Source organism: Pituophis catenifer, unplaced genomic scaffold (genome assembly GCF_029215685.1).
Source record: "Pituophis catenifer annectens isolate HBS135680 unplaced genomic scaffold, rPitCat1.0.hap2 SCAF_16, whole genome shotgun sequence".
In the NCBI taxonomy this organism is placed as follows: domain Eukaryota; kingdom Metazoa; phylum Chordata; class Lepidosauria; order Squamata; family Colubridae; genus Pituophis; species Pituophis catenifer.
The window spans coordinates 8,486,109-8,502,815 of NW_027256896.1; the positions used below are offsets into that span (position 1 = coordinate 8,486,109).

Below are 16,707 nucleotides of genomic sequence, written 5' to 3' on the forward strand. Positions count from 1 at the left end.
CATCTGTCAGAAATGGTGTAGGGTCTCCTGCTTGAGCTGGTGGTGGGGGCTGGACTAGATGACCTCTAAGGTCCCTTCCAACTCTGTTAAACTACCTGTAATAGAGAATTAACAAGGCTGTTACTGTCACTGTTCTCTATCCCAAAAGATCTCCAGCTGAGCGCTGCAGTTGGGACCGACGCAACTGCTTGGCCGCCCGTCTCAACGCAGCGGCTTGCATCGGGGCAAACGCCCCCACACACACGCCCACTCGCGGGCGGGCACACACGGAACTCTGCCCCTCCACCACACCTCCGGAAGGCCGAACGCAGGGAGGAGGAGCCGATGGAGGAGGAAGGAGGGCAGGCCCTGGAAAAGAAGGCAGCGCTCGGCTTCCAGAGGGGCTTCCTAGCCGGGAAGCGCCTGGCCGAGCTTCCCTGGGAGGTGAGCGCACAGCAGCGCCCGCGGGCGCACGGTTGCACAAGCAGCGGGGTCCCTTTAGCACTGATGGAGAGGCGCGCGCGTGGTGGTGGTGGGGGGGGGGGGGAAGAGCTGCTTGGAGGCGGGAAGGGAGGGGCTTCAAATTTTGCCAGATTTGGGAGGGGGGGAGGTAGAAATTGCAGGTGAGGAGGGGTTGAATCCCCCCCTCCCCTTGCTGGATGCCCCCTCCCCGTGGCTCAGTTATCCAGAACTGCAGGGAATTGCAATCCTTGAACATCTGGATTGTTTTAATCCACTTGTGCGGAGGTGTGGGGGGGGGGGGTTCGTCCCTGCTTTGGGTTTGACTTTCAAGGCTGCTGCAAGAAATCTTCCGGAGGATGGTGTTGGAAGAGATGATTCACACCTAGGAAAAGGAAAAGAAGCTCCAAAAAATATTAAAAGAGCAGGAAGATTCCCCTAGAAGAAAATAGAAGCAGAAACTCAGGCAGAGTTTCAGCCCCCACCTTTGTCAATGGGCCATTAAGAAGCTGAAGCCACCCCTATTTTCCACAAGAAAGGAAGGACAAAATTACAGGGGCCTGCAATATCCAAACAGATATGGGACACAGAAAAAAGCAAACACCCAAAAAAAGGGGAAAAAATCAAGCCAAAGTAATTAGAATTTTTAACATATGAGAAAAGGAGATATTCACTAAAACACAGTAATAGCAAACTGATTAATTATAGGGAAGGAACAACTACAAAGGGCTAGGAAAAACAGAGATTGGACTATAAAACAATTACTTATTTGCCAGATCCAGGACATAAGAACCCAATCACAAAAAACAGGATTTAATCACCATAAAACAATCACACGCACAAATCAAAGGATTCACATGCCAAATCAAAAGAATTTCAAAAGACTTTAAAGGGTCACACAGAAAAATCAAAAGACCTTTTAGGATATAAAAAATGGGTTTTTCTTACAGCTCAAACAGGCTAGCCTCGGAATGCGTTGCTTACATTTGTTTCTTGCCTGCTTTCCTATAAACAATAAACTTAATTCTGCTCTCAAACACCTGACCTCCAATCATTTCCAAGTAATCTCCCAGCCGGGAGTTTTGAATTCAAGAAGGGAAAGCTCTGCCTTCCTTAAAGGGAAAGGCTTCTTTTTGCTTCCAACAATGGAAAGGAGAATTCCTGATCCAGGTAGTCCTCCACTTACGACAGTTTTTTGTTTAGTGACCAAAGATGGAAAAAAGTGACTTAGGACCCCTTTGTCACACTTAATGACGCTTTTGAAGCATTCCTACGGCCCCAAAATTCGGACGCTTGGCAACTAGTTCCTATTTATGACGGTCGCCGTGTCTCCCCGGAGGGGGTCACGTGATCCCCTTTTGTGACCTCCTGTTGAGCAAAGTCAAGGGGGAAGCTGGATTCGCTTAACAACCATGTTGAACCACTGCAGTGATTCACTGAACAAAGGTGTCAAGAAAAGTTGTCCAACGGGACCAATTCACTTAACCACATTTTTCACTTTACTAACGTAAAACTTTGGGCTCCGTTCTGGTTGTAAGTTGAGGATTATCCGTACTGTATTAAGAACACAGAAATTGCTGGTTGCTCCTCATCAAAATAAAACAATGCTTTCATGAGCTGTAATTCATTTAACTGCCTTTCCCTCCATCAAAATCGTACATGTGTTTTGTTATCTAGAGTCTTGAGGAGGTCCTGAAATATTCAGAGGATTCCTCTCCATTTTTGGCTATCCTGCAGAAGGTAAATATTTCTTTGGAAGTAGATCTAAAGTAAAGCAAGAAATAGCCTGCTTTCCTTTCATTTTTGTTTTCAGCATAGCTTGATTAGGAAAAAAAAAAATTTGCTCCCAGCAATTTATCTCCTTGCAGCAAGCAGTAGAGGCTGGCGCAAAACACCTGAGAGTCGGGAGACCTATCCGATAAACTTGTGTTAATTAGGCTGTGCTGAAGCTGAAAGGAGCTATTTCTTCTTGCTGCTTGCTGCAAGGAGGTAACTGCTGGGAGGCAGAGGCCAAAGGGTGGGGGCCAGTGGGTGGGCGGGGCTACATTCGGTGTATAAGACACACCTAAATTTTCACCCCCTTTTAGGGGGGAAAAACGTGTGTCTTATATTCTGAAAAATACGGTAAGTAAGGAAGGGTTGAGGGAGAAGGACTTTGGGGTCCTTGGTGCTCTCTGAGCTTGGCTGCTTTTTTTTGCAGACGTTTCATTGCCCAACTAGGTAACATTATCAGTCCCTAGTGTGGGTAATGAAACATCTGCAAGAAAACAACCAAGCTCAGAGAGCACCAAGAACCCTCAGATCTGAGGTCCTTTTACCACGTGACCATCTGCTCTTGTTTTTCATCGTTTCAGACTGTACATCATCCGCTCTGTTTGAAGTATCCTCCATCAGTCCAATACAGAAGACGCTTCTTATCTGAGCTGATCAAAAAGGTATGGTTTGGGTCAGGGGTGAAATGTAAAATTTGTTACTACCGGTTTTGTGGGTGTGGCTTGGTGTGTGTGGGGTAATGTGACTGGGTGGGCATGACCAATTTTTTTTTTTTTTAACTTTTCAAAGCATTTTTTCTAATGCTTTGAAAAGCCTCTGCCGATCAGGCAACTCAGCTGGGATCGTCAGAGAGGCATTTTAAAAAATGCTTTGAAAAGCCTCTCTGATGATCAGGCAACTCATCTGGGATCGTCAGAGACTTTTCAAAGCATTTTTTTTACCACCTCTTCGGCCAAGAGGTTGCAGGAAAAAAATGCTTTGAAAAGCCTCTGACGATCCCAGCTGAGCCGCGCAATCATCGGAGGCTTTTTTTTTTTTACTTTTCAAAGTATTTTTTCGTCGGAAGAGGTTGTAGAAAAAATGCTTTTAAAAGTAAAAAAAAAAAAAAAAAGCCTCTGATGATTGTGTGGCTCAGCTGGGCATGGGGGGGGGGGGGCAGGGATTTTTGCTACCGGTTCTCCGAACCACCCGCCGCCATCGCTACCAGATCGGGCGATCCGGTCCGAACCAGGAGCATTTCACCCCTGGTTTGGGTTGTGGTGATCACACAGGTTAGATTGCTGTAATGAATTCTTCACGAGACTGTCCTTGGAAGACTGACTGCCCAGAGCAGTATTTCTCAACCTTGGCACATTAAAGTTGGGTAAAACCTTGGTGGCGCAGCAGACTAAAGTGCTGCTAAGTAACACCAGCTGCCTGCAATTACTGCAAGTTCAAATCTCACCAGACTCAAGGTTGACTCAGCCTTCCATCCTTTCGAGGTAGGTACAATGAGGACCCGGATTGTGGAGGCAATAGGATGACTTTGTATAAAAAAGAACACTGCTTAGGGGGGCCCAAAAGCCCCACTAAGCAGGTATATACAAAAGTATGAAGGCTATTGCTTAATGCATTGTAAGTCGCCCTGAGTCTCCAGAGAAGGGCGGCATATAAATCTAACTAATAAATAAGAGCCTGGTGGCGCAGCAGACTAATAGCCTGTTATTATCATTCAGCTGCCTGCAATTACTGCTAGTTCGAATCTCGCCAGGCTCAAGGTTGACTCAGCCTTCCATCTTTCAAAGGTAGGTAAAATGAGGACCCAGATTGTGGGGGCAATAAGCTGACTTTGTATAAATATACAAAAGAATGAAGGCTATTGCTTAACGCATTGTAAGCCGCCCTGAGTCTCCGGAGAAGGGCAGCATATAAATTGAACTAATATATAAAATAAATAAATAAACTCCCAGAATTCCCTAGCCAAGTCCATACATCTTCAAGATGCCCAGGTTGAGAAACGCTAGTCCAGAATCTCTCTGACTTCTAGACTTCTGACTGTAGATTGGAATCCAGTCAAGCTATACTGATAGTGGGTGAGATTTCAGAGAGAAAGCTCAGAAAGGTCGGCAGTTCGACGGTTCGAATCCCTAGTATAGGTTTCCTGCATGAGCAGGGGGTTGGACTAGATGACCTCCAAGATCCCTTCCAACTCTGTTACTGTTATATATTATCATTTTATTTTGAAGCTGGATTAACTCCCACTTGGGAGGTTTAATGAAGCCAGTTGAAAGATGTCCTGTTTTAGAGCCCTGCTCTGATCCTAAACGGGCAGATTTACAAGATTTAGAAGCTCTAAAAGGGCAGATTTACAAATAAAATTTAAAAAAATTAAAACAATACCCTGGAATATACCCATCAACAAGCTTTCCGTAACCACTTTCACGTTCCTTGATCGGTTTTCATTAGATCTTTATTCTTGCAACAATGGGAATGTGTCTGCCATCTTGATTTTTTTAGTTTTTACTTCAGCCCTTCTAGCAATTTCCACTAATACCTGGAATAACTTGCTGCTTTTTGAGGTATTTATTTTTAGGCGGTTTCGAATGGTTTGTTTAATTTTTTTAAGATCATGACTACAGCACATGTTTTGACCCCTGCTATAAATTTCGATATCAATATATCAAATGATTTTGATCACAAAATTTTTGAGGAAAGTTGGATTATATCTTGAGATGCATGTGCCTCATCTAACAGTTGAGAGTTGGTTGGTTGGTTATTTATTTAATTTATTTAATTTATTTAATTTATTTAATTTATTTAATTTAATTTAATTTAATTTAATTTAATTTAATTTAATTTAATTTAATTAATTTATGTCTGCTTATATGACTCTCTCTTGCTATTATAAAAAATGCAGATAAGCCTGGCAATTATTCTCCAGCCATGTTATAGAAAGCATTGTGGAAGGGAATGAAATAAAATCTCGTTGGGCCATTTTGTTTTCTGTCTGCATCATCTTCCCAAATTAGTACAGTATCTTCTGCTGTTTCCCACCCACCCCCAATCCTTCATTGCAGCATGAATCTACAAGCACCGAGCCTCTGGATCAACTCTACGAAGCCCTAGGGGTTGTCCTAAATTGTGAAGAAACCACACACTGTTACAAGAACTATTTATTGGTAAGTAGGAATCATCACGAGCACTGGTGATATGAGGGGTCCTTGGTGCTCTCTGAGCTTGTTTGTTTTCTTGTAGACGTTTCATTAGCCTAACTAGCTAACCTCATCAGTACAGCACTGATGATGTTCCCTAATTAGGGCAATGAAATGTCTGCAAGAAAACAAGCAAGCTCAGAGCCCTCCAAAAACTCCACAGTCGTCATCTTTCTCCTCCTCTTCCTCTCCTCCTCCTCTTCTTCCTCTCCTCCTCTTCTTCCTCTCCTCTTCCTCCTCCTCCTCTTCCTCTCCTCCTCTCCTCTTCCTCTCCTCCTCTTCTCCTCCTCTTCCTCTCCTCCTCCTCCTCTCCTCCTCCTCTTCTTCCTCTCCTCCTCCTCTTCCTCTCCTCCTCTTCCTCCTCCTCCTCTTCCTCTCCTCCTCCTCGCCTCCTCTTCCTCTCCTCCTCCTCCTCTTCCTCCTCCTCCTCTCCTCTTTTTCCTCCTCTTCCTCCTCCTCCTGCTCCTCCTCTTCTTCTTCCTCCTCCTCCTCCTCCTTTCTGCAAACCCTCCTTCCTTCTAGCACTAATGGTGTTACCTAGTTAGGGTAATGAAACGTCTGCAGGAAAACAAGCAAGCTCAGAGAGCACCAAGGATCCCTTAAGTGGGAAGTCTCTGTTTAAAACAACCCGCGCCCCCCCCCCAAAAAAAACCCCAAGAATGAACGGTGCAGTCATCTTTAAATCTTCAGGTTCAGTCTTCACGGTCACCTTAATATGAGTTCTACTAGAACCTGGAGCCTAAGCTAGAAATCACAGCACACGCTAGACGTACAGTGGTTTTGTTAAAATTGTCTTTGTAGAGGGTTATGGCCATAAGCCTTAAAGAAAATGTTCAATAGATGTTAGGAAAACATGAGTCTACCTCAGGAGGACAGGAAAGGTTGAGAAAGAAACTCAAGATTGACTCACGTGAAAAACAGCTGCAGGATTTGGGTTTAGCTAGTCTAAAGAAAAGAAGAATTGGGGGCAACATGATAACAGTATTCCAGTATTCAAGGGGCTGCTACAAAGAAAAGGGGGTCAAATTATTCTCCAAAGCACCAGAGGGCAGGACAAGAAACAATGGATGGGAACTAATCAAGGAGAAAAGAAACCTGGAATTAAGGAGAAACTTTCTAAGAGTTGGGACAATTAACCAGTGGAACAGCTGGCCTCCAGAAATCGTGGGTGCTCCATCACTGGAGGTTTTTAAAAAGAACTTATCTGAAATAGTATAGGTTCTCCTGCTTGAGCAGGGAGCTGTACTAGAAGACCTCCAAGATCCCTTCCAAATTCTATTCTATTCTATTCTACTCTACTCTACCCTACCCTACCCTACCCTACCCTACTCTACTCTACTCTACTCTACTCTGCTCTACTCTACTCTACTCTACCATGGAAATACTTGTAAGTGTGAAAATCGTCATAAGTCACTTTTTTCAGTGCCATTTCACTTCAAACGGTCACCAAACGAATGGTTGCAAGTCAAGGACTAGGTGTGTGTGTGTATAGAGAGAGGGGGGGAGGGAGGGAGGGAGGGAGGGAGGGAGAGAGAGAGACTTATGCCCATTTGTTTAATGACATATAAAGTCTTGGAGACCACTGTGTAAGCAAGATGTGTATCAGTGAAAAGAGCCTAATGTCCTTTGAGATATACTGACTTTAGATGGGAGAGAGTTCAGTTTGTTTGTTTTTATTTATTTATCTTGTCGAGTACGTATTAGATAATATATATAAGTATAAGCATGAATTGAATATGTAAAATGAATACAATTAAAGGGAACATTAGGACAGGGACAGTAGGCACGCTGGTGCTCTTATGCACGCCCCTTACAGACCTCTTAGGAATGGGGTGAGGTCAACAGTAGACAGTCTAAGGTTAAAATTTTGGGGGTTTGGGGAAGAAACTACAGAGTCAGGTAGTACATTCCAGGCATTGACCACTCTGTTGCTGAAGTCGTATTTTCTGCAATCAAGTTTGGAGTGGTTTACCTTGAGTTTGTATCTATTGTGTGCTCGTGTATTGTTGTGGTTGAAGCTGAAGTAGTCATTGACAGATAGGACATTGTAGCAGATGATTTTATGAGCTATGCTTAGGTCATACCAGCGTAGTTCTAAATTTTCTAAGCCCAAAATTTCAAGTCTGATGGCATAAGGTATTTTGTTGTGAGTGGAGGAGTGGAGGACTCTTCTTGTGAAATATTTCCGGACATGTTCGATTGTATTAATGTCCGATATGCAGTGTGGGTTCCAGACAGATAAGATGTATTCAAGAATTGGTCTGGCAAATGTTTTGTATGCTCCGGTTAGTAGCGTGATATTACCGGAGAAGAAGCTACGCAAGATTAGGTTTACAACCCTTAATGCCTTTATGGTGATGTTGTTACAGTGGGCTTTGGCACTTAGATCATTTGATATGAGTACTCCAAGGTCCTTGACAGAGTGAGGAATTACCATATAAAATTACATAAAAACAGATTACATAAAACAGAGTTGCTGGAATTACCATATATATTTGTGGATAAGCCCACCCGCAGATAAGCCAAACTCTTGAATGTTTAGCCCAAATTCCATGAAAAACCGTGCCATCTATAGATAAAACGACCCTTGAAATATTTGGTGTGTTGTTGCTTTTTTAATTCCACAGCTGGCTTAGCCAATCCAATCTTTATAGGATTCATGTTCTGTTAAAAAACCCGAGATCTGAATTGCTCTGAAGATGCTTAAAATTACCCTGCCCGCTTGTTCCTAAGGAAGTAATTATATTCTCCTAGAATTCATAACAGGCCTCACTAAATTTGCTCCCATAAAACCCTACAGCAGTTAGCAGCCTCTAGATAATTTGGGAACTAGCAAGGATTAGGCCTTCTGAATACACAGATGGGACCCATCAGGGAACTCCGGGGCAGAATGCCAGGCTGGGAAACCAACAGCTATCCTGAAAGACGGCAGTGTCAACTCCCCGTTGTGTTGTTGCGTTGCAAATGGCATCAATGTTTTGTACAACATCCCCAGGAGTCTTAATTCAACTCGAGGGTGTCTTTCCCTTTATTGTCTCCAAATGCGATGGATCCTTCCTACCAATGTGTTCCTTCCAGCCCTCGGGAGATGCCATCACGCTTCGTGAAAACGTGGCCATCGTTTCACAGGGAACCACGGGTCTCGTCAGCTGGGATGCTGGCCTCTACCTGGCCGAGTGGGCTCTGGAGAATTCGGAGGTCTTCAGAAACAGGTAGGGTGGCTCCACTTCAGGCTTGGACAGAGCCAGTTAAGCTTGAGCGCTTTGCGAAGACTTGACATGGACCCAGTGGTGACATCCAAATTTTTTTTACTACCGGTTCTGCGGGCGTGGCTTGGCCGTAATGTGGCTTGATGGGCGTGGCAGGGGAAGGATATTGCAAAATCCCCATTCCCACCCCACTCAGGGGAAGGATACTGCAAAATCCCCATTCCCTCCCCAATCCTGGGGGAAGGATACTGCAAAATCTCCATTCCCACCCCACTCCAAGGGAAGGATACTGCAAAATCTCCACTCCCTCCCCACTCTGGGGCCAGCCAGAGGTGGTATTTGCCGGTTCTCCAAACTGCTCAAAATTTCCGCTACCGGTTCTCTGAACTTGTCAAAAGTTCCGCTGCCAGTTCTCCAGAACCTGCTGGATTTCACCCCTGCATGGACCCTGTTGTGGCCTGTCAGCCACTGGCCCCTCCATCAGCTGAATCAGAGGAGGAGGAGGAGGAGGCGTGGGAGTCAGGGTCAGCATCAGGGCAACCTGAGAGCTCCGAGGGGGAAGAGGGAATGGAGCTGTCAGAGAAAGAGATACAAGGGAGCCTGGGCCATCCATCAGCCCTCAGATGGAGAGTCAACAGCCCCCAGGTCTGGAGGTGGCTGATGAGGAAGAGGAGGAACAGCTGGATCCAGTGCCTCACAACCGGATGCACAGAAGGTAGAGGAGAGGAGAGCAGTGGAAATCTATGGGCCGGTCCTTGGGATGGAAGAGCCACCACTGCTAGTGAGGCCCCACCCTAGCTCTGGGGATAAAAGGCATGGGGCAGAGGCTCAGCTTGTTCCCTTTGCGAAGACTGACATGGACTCACTAAGAGATGGATTTGTTGGGGCAAACTGAGCAAACTTTTTTTGCAAAAACGGGGGGAAGAATAAGTGTAAAGCCACCTGTATAATTAAACAAGTCCATCTTCTTCCCTCTTCATCTATTTTGTTCCATATTCATCCTCTTTCTCTTTCTCTAGAAGAATTCTGGAATTGGGGAGTGGGATTGGATTGACGGGAATTGCCGTTTGCAAGACTTGCCATCCGAGAGGGTACGTCTTCAGCGACCACCACAAGGCTTTCCTTCAACAGCTGTCTGAGAACATCCATCTGAACGGTTTGACTTTGGAGCCTGAATCTTGCAGCCACCGCACAGAAGGAAGCCCAAACCATCAGGGCCGTCTTGATGTTGACCTGGAAGGTGACCGTGTCCGAATATCAGTAAAAGAATTCGACTGGAACCTAGTGTCGAAAGACGAGCTTGCAAAATTGCAAGCCGACATCATTCTTGCTGCAGGTAATGGATATCCTCAGATCGGACTTAGCTTGCTGAGTTAGGAATAAATGAATAGGAATAAATAAATAAATAAATTCAACAAGTAAAATTGAGGGGATGACACTAAGTTGGAGCTGGAAAAAGAAATTACTCTCCCGTGCCATTTAGTACAGCCAGCCAGACATCACTCAGCATTTAATATAATATAATAACAGAGTTGGAAGGGACCTTGGAGGTCTTCTAGTCCAACCCCCTGCTTAGGCAGGAAACCCTACACCACTTCAGACAAATGGTTATCCAACATCTTCTTAAAAACTTCCAGTGTTGAAGCATTCACAGCTTCTGGAGGCAAGTTGTTCCATAGATTAATTGTTCTCACTGTCAGGAAATTTCTCCTTAGTTCTAAGTTGCTTCTCTCCTTGATTAGTTTCCACCTGTTGCTTCTTGTCCTGCCCTCAGGTGCTTTGGAGAATAGCTTCGCTTCCTATTGTTTGGGGCAGCCCCTGAGATGTTGTAATACTGATATCAGGTCTCCCAGTTCCTGCAACCATTCTAAGCACTGGAGTTTTGAGATGTGGGAAATTCCTATCAAGACTCTGGAAAGAGTGCAGTAGAGAGCAACAAAGATGATTAGGGGACTGGAGGATAAAATAGACGAAGAACAGTTGCAGGAATTGGGGATGTCTAGTTTAATGAAAAGGAGGAGTAGAGGTGACAAAATAGCAGTGTTCCAATATCTAAGAAGCTGCCACAAAGAACAGGGGATCAACCTATTTTCCAAAGCACTTTTGGGACAATGGATGGAAACTTATCATGCAGAGAAGCAACCTAGAACTAAGAAGAAATTTCCTGACAGTCAGGGCAATTAAACAGTGGAACGACTTGCCTCCAGAACTTGTGAATGCTCCAACACTGGAAGTTTTAAAGAAGTGATTGGATAACCATTTGTCTGAAATGGTATAGAGCAGGGGTCTCCAAACTTGGCAACTTTAAGACTTATGAACTTCAACTCCCAGAATTCCTCAGCCAGCAAAGCTGGGAGTTGAAGTCCACAAGTCTTAAAGTTGCCAAGTTTGGAGACCCCTGATACAGAGTATAGGGCTGGACTAGAAGACCTCCAAGTTTCCTTCCAACTCTTTGTTATTCTGTTAAATCAGGCCCGGTGATCTCAAGAACTGGTGAAAATGAGATATCCCTGTTGTTATTATTAACATTCCTTTACTCAGCATTTCTTTTTTAAAAAATCCCATCTTTATTACTTTATAAGTATCTCAAGGGGCGTGGTGGCGCAGTGGCTAAGACGCTCAGCTTGTCGATCGAAAGGTCGGCAGTTCAGCGGTTCGAATCCTGAGTGCTGCGTAACGGGGTGAGCTCCCGGGACTTGTCCCAGCTTCTGCCAACCTAGCAGTTTGAAAGCATATTAAAAAATGCAAGTAGAAAAATAGGGACCGCCTTTGGTGGGAAGGTAACAGCGTTCCGTGCGCCTTTGGCGTTGAGTCATGCCGGCCACATGACCACGGAGACGTCTTCGGACAACGCTGGCTCTTTGGCTTTGAAACGGAGCTGAGCACCGCCCCCTAGAGTCGGGAACGACTAGCACATATGTGTGAGGGGAACCTTTACCTTTACTTTTATTCTATGCACTGTTCAGAAATATTCATGTTTATGTCTTTGCAATATAACTTGATTTTTGCAAAATGATTTTCTTTCCAATCACCAGGAAGAGGTAAGGATTTGTGCAGAGGTTGCAATGCGATATTCATAAAAAAATAAAATAAAAACTAGTTGGACCATTAATTGCCACATAGTGGCTGCCATCTTGAATTTTTTGACCCTACCCCGCAGACACTCCAGTCTGGATCTATTTTAAATCCCTGCCTATCCAGTGATCCATTCTTTCCAATCGATACTGCCTTGCAATTTGCATTCTTTTTAATTTAAAAAAAATTGCTACTTCATTTGTTCAGTTTTTTTTTTATCCCTTTAAATTCCTATCAGATGTGGTATACGATCCGGAGGTAAGCCAGCACTTAATTGGTGTCCTGCAAAAATTTCCCAGGGACGGCGGGAACAGACAAACGCCTGAAGTTTACATTGCCTTCAATATCCGAAATCCAGATACGTATCACGACTTCCAAATGCAACTTGGTAAGGTCAGAAGCGGGCTGCTTCTCGGCGGCTCAGAGTTGTAAAGTTAACGTTAAGAGAAATGAGCCTGGAATTTTTTCTAAGGGTGGGATACTTTTGACTTATTTCTTAGGCCTGCTTTCGTCCAAGTTTTCTTATTTACTTATTTTATATCCCACCTTTAATTATCTCTATAAACAACTAGCTGGATATCCGTGCTCCGATACGAAACTATGTGATCAGGCTTGATAAATTGACACTTACAGCTTGAAAATCAATGAATAGTTACAATTTCCAGGTTTTTGGGTTTTTTTCATTTGATTTATATGCCGCCCTTCTCCGGAGACTCAGGGCAGCTTACAATGCATTAAGCAACAGCCTTCATACTTTTGTATATTTATACAAAGTCAGCTTATTGCCCCCACAAACTGGGTCCTCATTTTACCTACCTTAGAAAGGATGGAAGGCTGAGTCAACCTTGAGCCTGGTGAGATTTGAACTTGCAGTAATTGTAGTAATTGCAGGCAGCAGATGTAAGTGGATGTTAATAACAGTGCTTTAGTCTGCTGAGCCACCAGAGCTCCTTGGTTGAATCTCTCCTTGTTCAGTTTCCATCCATTGTTCCTTGTCTGGCCTTCAGGAGTTTTGGAGAATAGCTCGACCCCCTCCTCTCTGTGGCAGCCTCTTAAATACTGGAAGACTGCTATCCTGTCTCCCCTGATTCTTCTCTTCAGTAGACTAGCCATGCCCAGTTCCTGCAACCGTTTATTATATGTTTTAGCCCGCAGGCAAAACTGGCAACCAATCCAACTCACAAAACAGAATAACATGTTTCTTAGGCACGCGTGTTTACTTTCCCTCTGATAAGGGACAGGGGGTTAAAAGAATACGCCAATGAATAAACCTGGGATTTGCAAGCACCATTGGAGCTTATAAACTGCCATGTATCATTAATTAATGGTAAATAAATACATCACTTTAGAAGATTGGAAAGCGCTGTTAAAAGCTCTAATCAAAGCGTGGCTATCAGGAATGAACCTGCTTTAATAGGCACAGCTGGTGTGCCTTGCTTTTATCATCCAGACAACATCGCTGAAGAATTCCTCTAATTAATGATAGGTAATTAACTAGTTAATGGCCTGCACTAATCCAAGATATGGCAACTGCTCTAACTTTCTTTACTGAACAGATTTTTCTTTTGTCCGCCATTCTAAGGAACAACGGAAAAGGAGCAGAGAGAAAGTTGTGTTCTGCCCCAGCTACGGACCCCAAAGAACGCAGCACACACAAACTCTATACAAAGCTTATTTTACTCAAACAACTTAGTCTTTATCAACCAAAGGCTGTTAATAAACTGTCTTAACAGCCTACCAGAATTCTAAGATAAAATAATCAGTCTTACTAGAGTTGGCAGAAAGCCCAGAAGCAATTTTGCAGAGAATCCAGACTCGAAGGAGATTGAACTAAAGTTGTTCCCTACAGCTTGCTGCAAGCGGTGTTCCTCCTTAAATAGGCTAAGGGAGTGGCCAATTAGCCCCAAGACTTATTCTCGAGGAGACCTCCTCCTGAGGAGCCACTCCTGCCTTTTGGCAGCTCTGCGCACTCGTGCATTGAGAAGAGGCTCCTCCTCTTCGTCCTCTTCACTTAAAGGAGCTTCTGGAGGTTCTGAAGGCCCTGGCTGAATCCCCACCTCTGGTACCACATCTTTTCCAGCCTCCTCACTGTCCGACTCGCGCGCCAGCTGCACAGGCTGCTGGAGCAGCACCACACCAGCCTCCTCGTTGTCGGAATCAGCTACAATCTGCACAGGCTGCTGATGGGCCACAAGAAGTTGTGCGGGTTTTTTTTTCTCTCTCTCTCTCTCTCTCTTGGAAGGGATTGTCCACATGACTATCACAGCAGATCAGTTCCAACTTGAAGAAGTTGCTGACTTCTTCAGGTTGGAACGGAAGCTGAACTCTTTAGTTCATGACCCCAAGGTCATGTGACTGCATGTTGGGAGTGTCAGTTTTACAACCCATTGAGGTGTTCCATGCTCTGCTGATTTGCAATGTTGTTGTTTTTTTGCCAGTTTCCATTCGGATAAATAAGTTCGCTTAACAACCCCAGCGTTCACTTAATGACTACCATGAAAAAAAAATCTGGAAAATTACTTCGGTTACAATTTATTACTGCAACAACTTACGACTGTAATTCTGGGGCTCAATTAGTCATAAGTCAAGGACTACCTATAGTAAAGAACTATGCAGATTGTCAGCCATTCAGGTCATGGTTGTCCCAAAGGTGCTTTTTCAAAGGACAACTGAACTGTTTTTCCTTGAAGACGTTTCACTTCTCAGCCAAGAAGCTTCTTCAGTTCTGGCTGAATGGTGGAGAATTCCACCAGAGCTGAAGAAGCTTCTTTGATGAGAAGTGAAATGTCTTCAAGGAAGAACAAAGTCCAGTGGCCTTTTGAAAAAGCACCTTTGGCACAACCTGTACTTTATAAACTTATATTGCGTCTCTACTAATTCTGGGCTAGTCTTTACTACTATATGCCAAGATGCCGATATTTTCCAAAAAATTCACTGAAAATTATTATGGTTTATAAAAACACCAGAGTCTCTTCGATGTCTCACGCAACGTTCCTGGAAATAATTTCATCCCCAAAAATCCACTTTTTATAAAATTGGTCTTGATCGCACGTCTGAACTGTTTTTGCAGTCTCTTATTAATGCAGGAAAATAGATAGGGGGAATAAAATGCAATGAAGGCTTTAATATATTGCAGAGAATTTTTTTTTCCTTCAAAACCTGGACATTTAAAAATGAACCACTGTGAGGTTCGTGTTTTGGGTACGAAAATGTTTGCATACACAGCAGCTTTTTTTGTCTTACCAGAACTGAGGGATAAGCGCAGCTAGGACTTCATAAAGCCAAAAAGGAACGGCTGATTCCCACTCACTGTACATTAAGCCTCGGTACCAAGGGACCAATTAACTTTCACAGGAGTTGCATTTCCCACAAGTAAGATTCAGCTGCAGAAAAAGTTGCCCAGAGTGGATGGAACTTTTTTCTTTTCTTTTTTTTTTTTTTTTGCTTGCATATTCAAATCTGCACAAATTAATTCATATCGTCTTTTTGGGCAGGCTCCAGGAGAAGCCATGTACGTCTTGATAAGTATCGTGTTTGGGAGATTTAAAAAAAAAATGTCTTCTTTGTTGGCTAATTTATCAAAAGTTGCTTTCAGAGCAATAAACAATTCTGGTCCATTTCACAAATGAAACCAAGTCCTTTGAATTAGGGGGAAAAAATAGGACAACATGGAAATAGTCCTACGTTTAATCATGTTTCTTTTCTGCTTTTTTGTTTTTCAGATAAAGTGGAGATTGGATGGGAAACGGTAGCGACCTCTTGGAAGAATCTTTTTCCATATGACCAGCATGCTAATATAGTAATTTTAAGGCTGCAAGTTTAAGGGTTTTCCCCCAGACTCTTGGTTGGAAAGCTTTTTTCCAAATATTATGATTGGAAATAACTTTGGCCATCGTGAGCTGGTTTCATTCTCAACATCTTTCCTAGAAGCATCAAAATGCCTCTCACAACTACATTAAAGACTTCTTGTGCTGTAACCAGTGGATTTACAAGAGTATTTCTCTCAATCTTGTCAACTTTAAGATGAATGAATTATCAACTGCCAGAATTGCCGTTTTTCAGTCTTAGCAGCTTTAAGATGTGTGGTCATGAACTCCCAGAATTCACTGGGGAATGGAAGTTGGAAGTCCACACACATCTTTAAAGTTGCCAACATTGAGAAAGGACTGATCTACAAGATACATTACTAAACCTTTGCGTATTGTTTATGGATTTAAAGTTAGCCTGTTGCAATCTCAGAGTACACTTATAATCTATCCTGTTTATATGCTTATGTGAACTATGGAACACACAGGCTGTTATTTTTGTACAATAAACATCTGTTTTGATGTGTTTTTACTTCTTTGTCTGGAGTCTGTGGCCACCCTATCAGCCCGGTGAAGTAGATCAAAACAGGTAACCAATCTCAATCTTTTTTTTTTTATTATTGAGATTGACTTTCAGAACAGAATCTTGCAATCTGATTGTTTCTTTTTTTCTTTCTCTTCTTCCTCCTCTTCTTCCACCTTTTACTCCTGTGAATCTGGGGGGTGGTGGGGTGTCTACATGAGCCACTTCCAAATGCTGTCTTGTTTCTGAGCGCTGAACAAGTTGTTCAGCCCCCGAGTGTCTTTATAACAATTTCTGCCTATTTCTGTCGAGGTTCTCTTCCTTCCCTTTATACGTATTTTCTTGGTTCGCCTTCTAGAAGGTGCTTCTTGCAGGATGAAGTTTTTAACTTCGCAAAGGTTAAAAGTTTCAGAAGCATTCGTAGTTCTTTTCTGCGGGAGCCAAACAGATAGTCAATATTAAAACAGAAAAGGGGATTGATTTGATTTGATCATTGATTCTGATCTGAAAAGGGGATTTAATATCTAAGTATTCTCTTTTTCCACCCAGCTTAGACTAACTATCCATGATCTACCACCAAGTTTTATCCCCATAACAATCTCTCAAGATAGGCGAGTCTGAGAATGAGCAACCTGCAAGGGGCTTAAAAATCTATCTCTCCCCAGTCACAAAATAATTCCTAATATTTCTGC

At 43.4% G+C, this 16,707-nt stretch overlaps 2 protein-coding genes across 3 annotated transcripts in view; one reads left to right on the top strand and one right to left on the bottom strand.

The window, feature by feature from the left end:
* Positions 1 to 324: 324 nt before the first annotated feature.
* On the top strand, positions 325 to 15,985 carry EEF2KMT (eukaryotic elongation factor 2 lysine methyltransferase). Its single transcript, XM_070954887.1, has 8 exons — positions 325 to 423; positions 2,116 to 2,178; positions 2,793 to 2,873; positions 5,268 to 5,369; positions 8,481 to 8,614; positions 9,631 to 9,947; positions 11,925 to 12,074; positions 15,409 to 15,985. Exons 1-8 carry the CDS (start codon positions 325 to 327, stop codon positions 15,507 to 15,509), a joined length of 1,047 nt encoding a protein of 348 aa, XP_070810988.1. The 3' UTR covers positions 15,510 to 15,985.
* ALG1 (ALG1 chitobiosyldiphosphodolichol beta-mannosyltransferase) overlaps positions 15,937 to 16,707 on the bottom strand; it is a 34,699-nt gene continuing 33,928 nt past the window's right edge. For both annotated transcript variants that reach the window (XM_070954886.1, XM_070954885.1), the window contains one exon: positions 15,937 to 16,446. In XM_070954886.1, the coding sequence (XP_070810987.1) occupies positions 16,228 to 16,446 (219 nt within the window). In that variant the 3' untranslated portion in view covers positions 15,937 to 16,227. The remainder of the gene's footprint in view (positions 16,447 to 16,707) is intronic.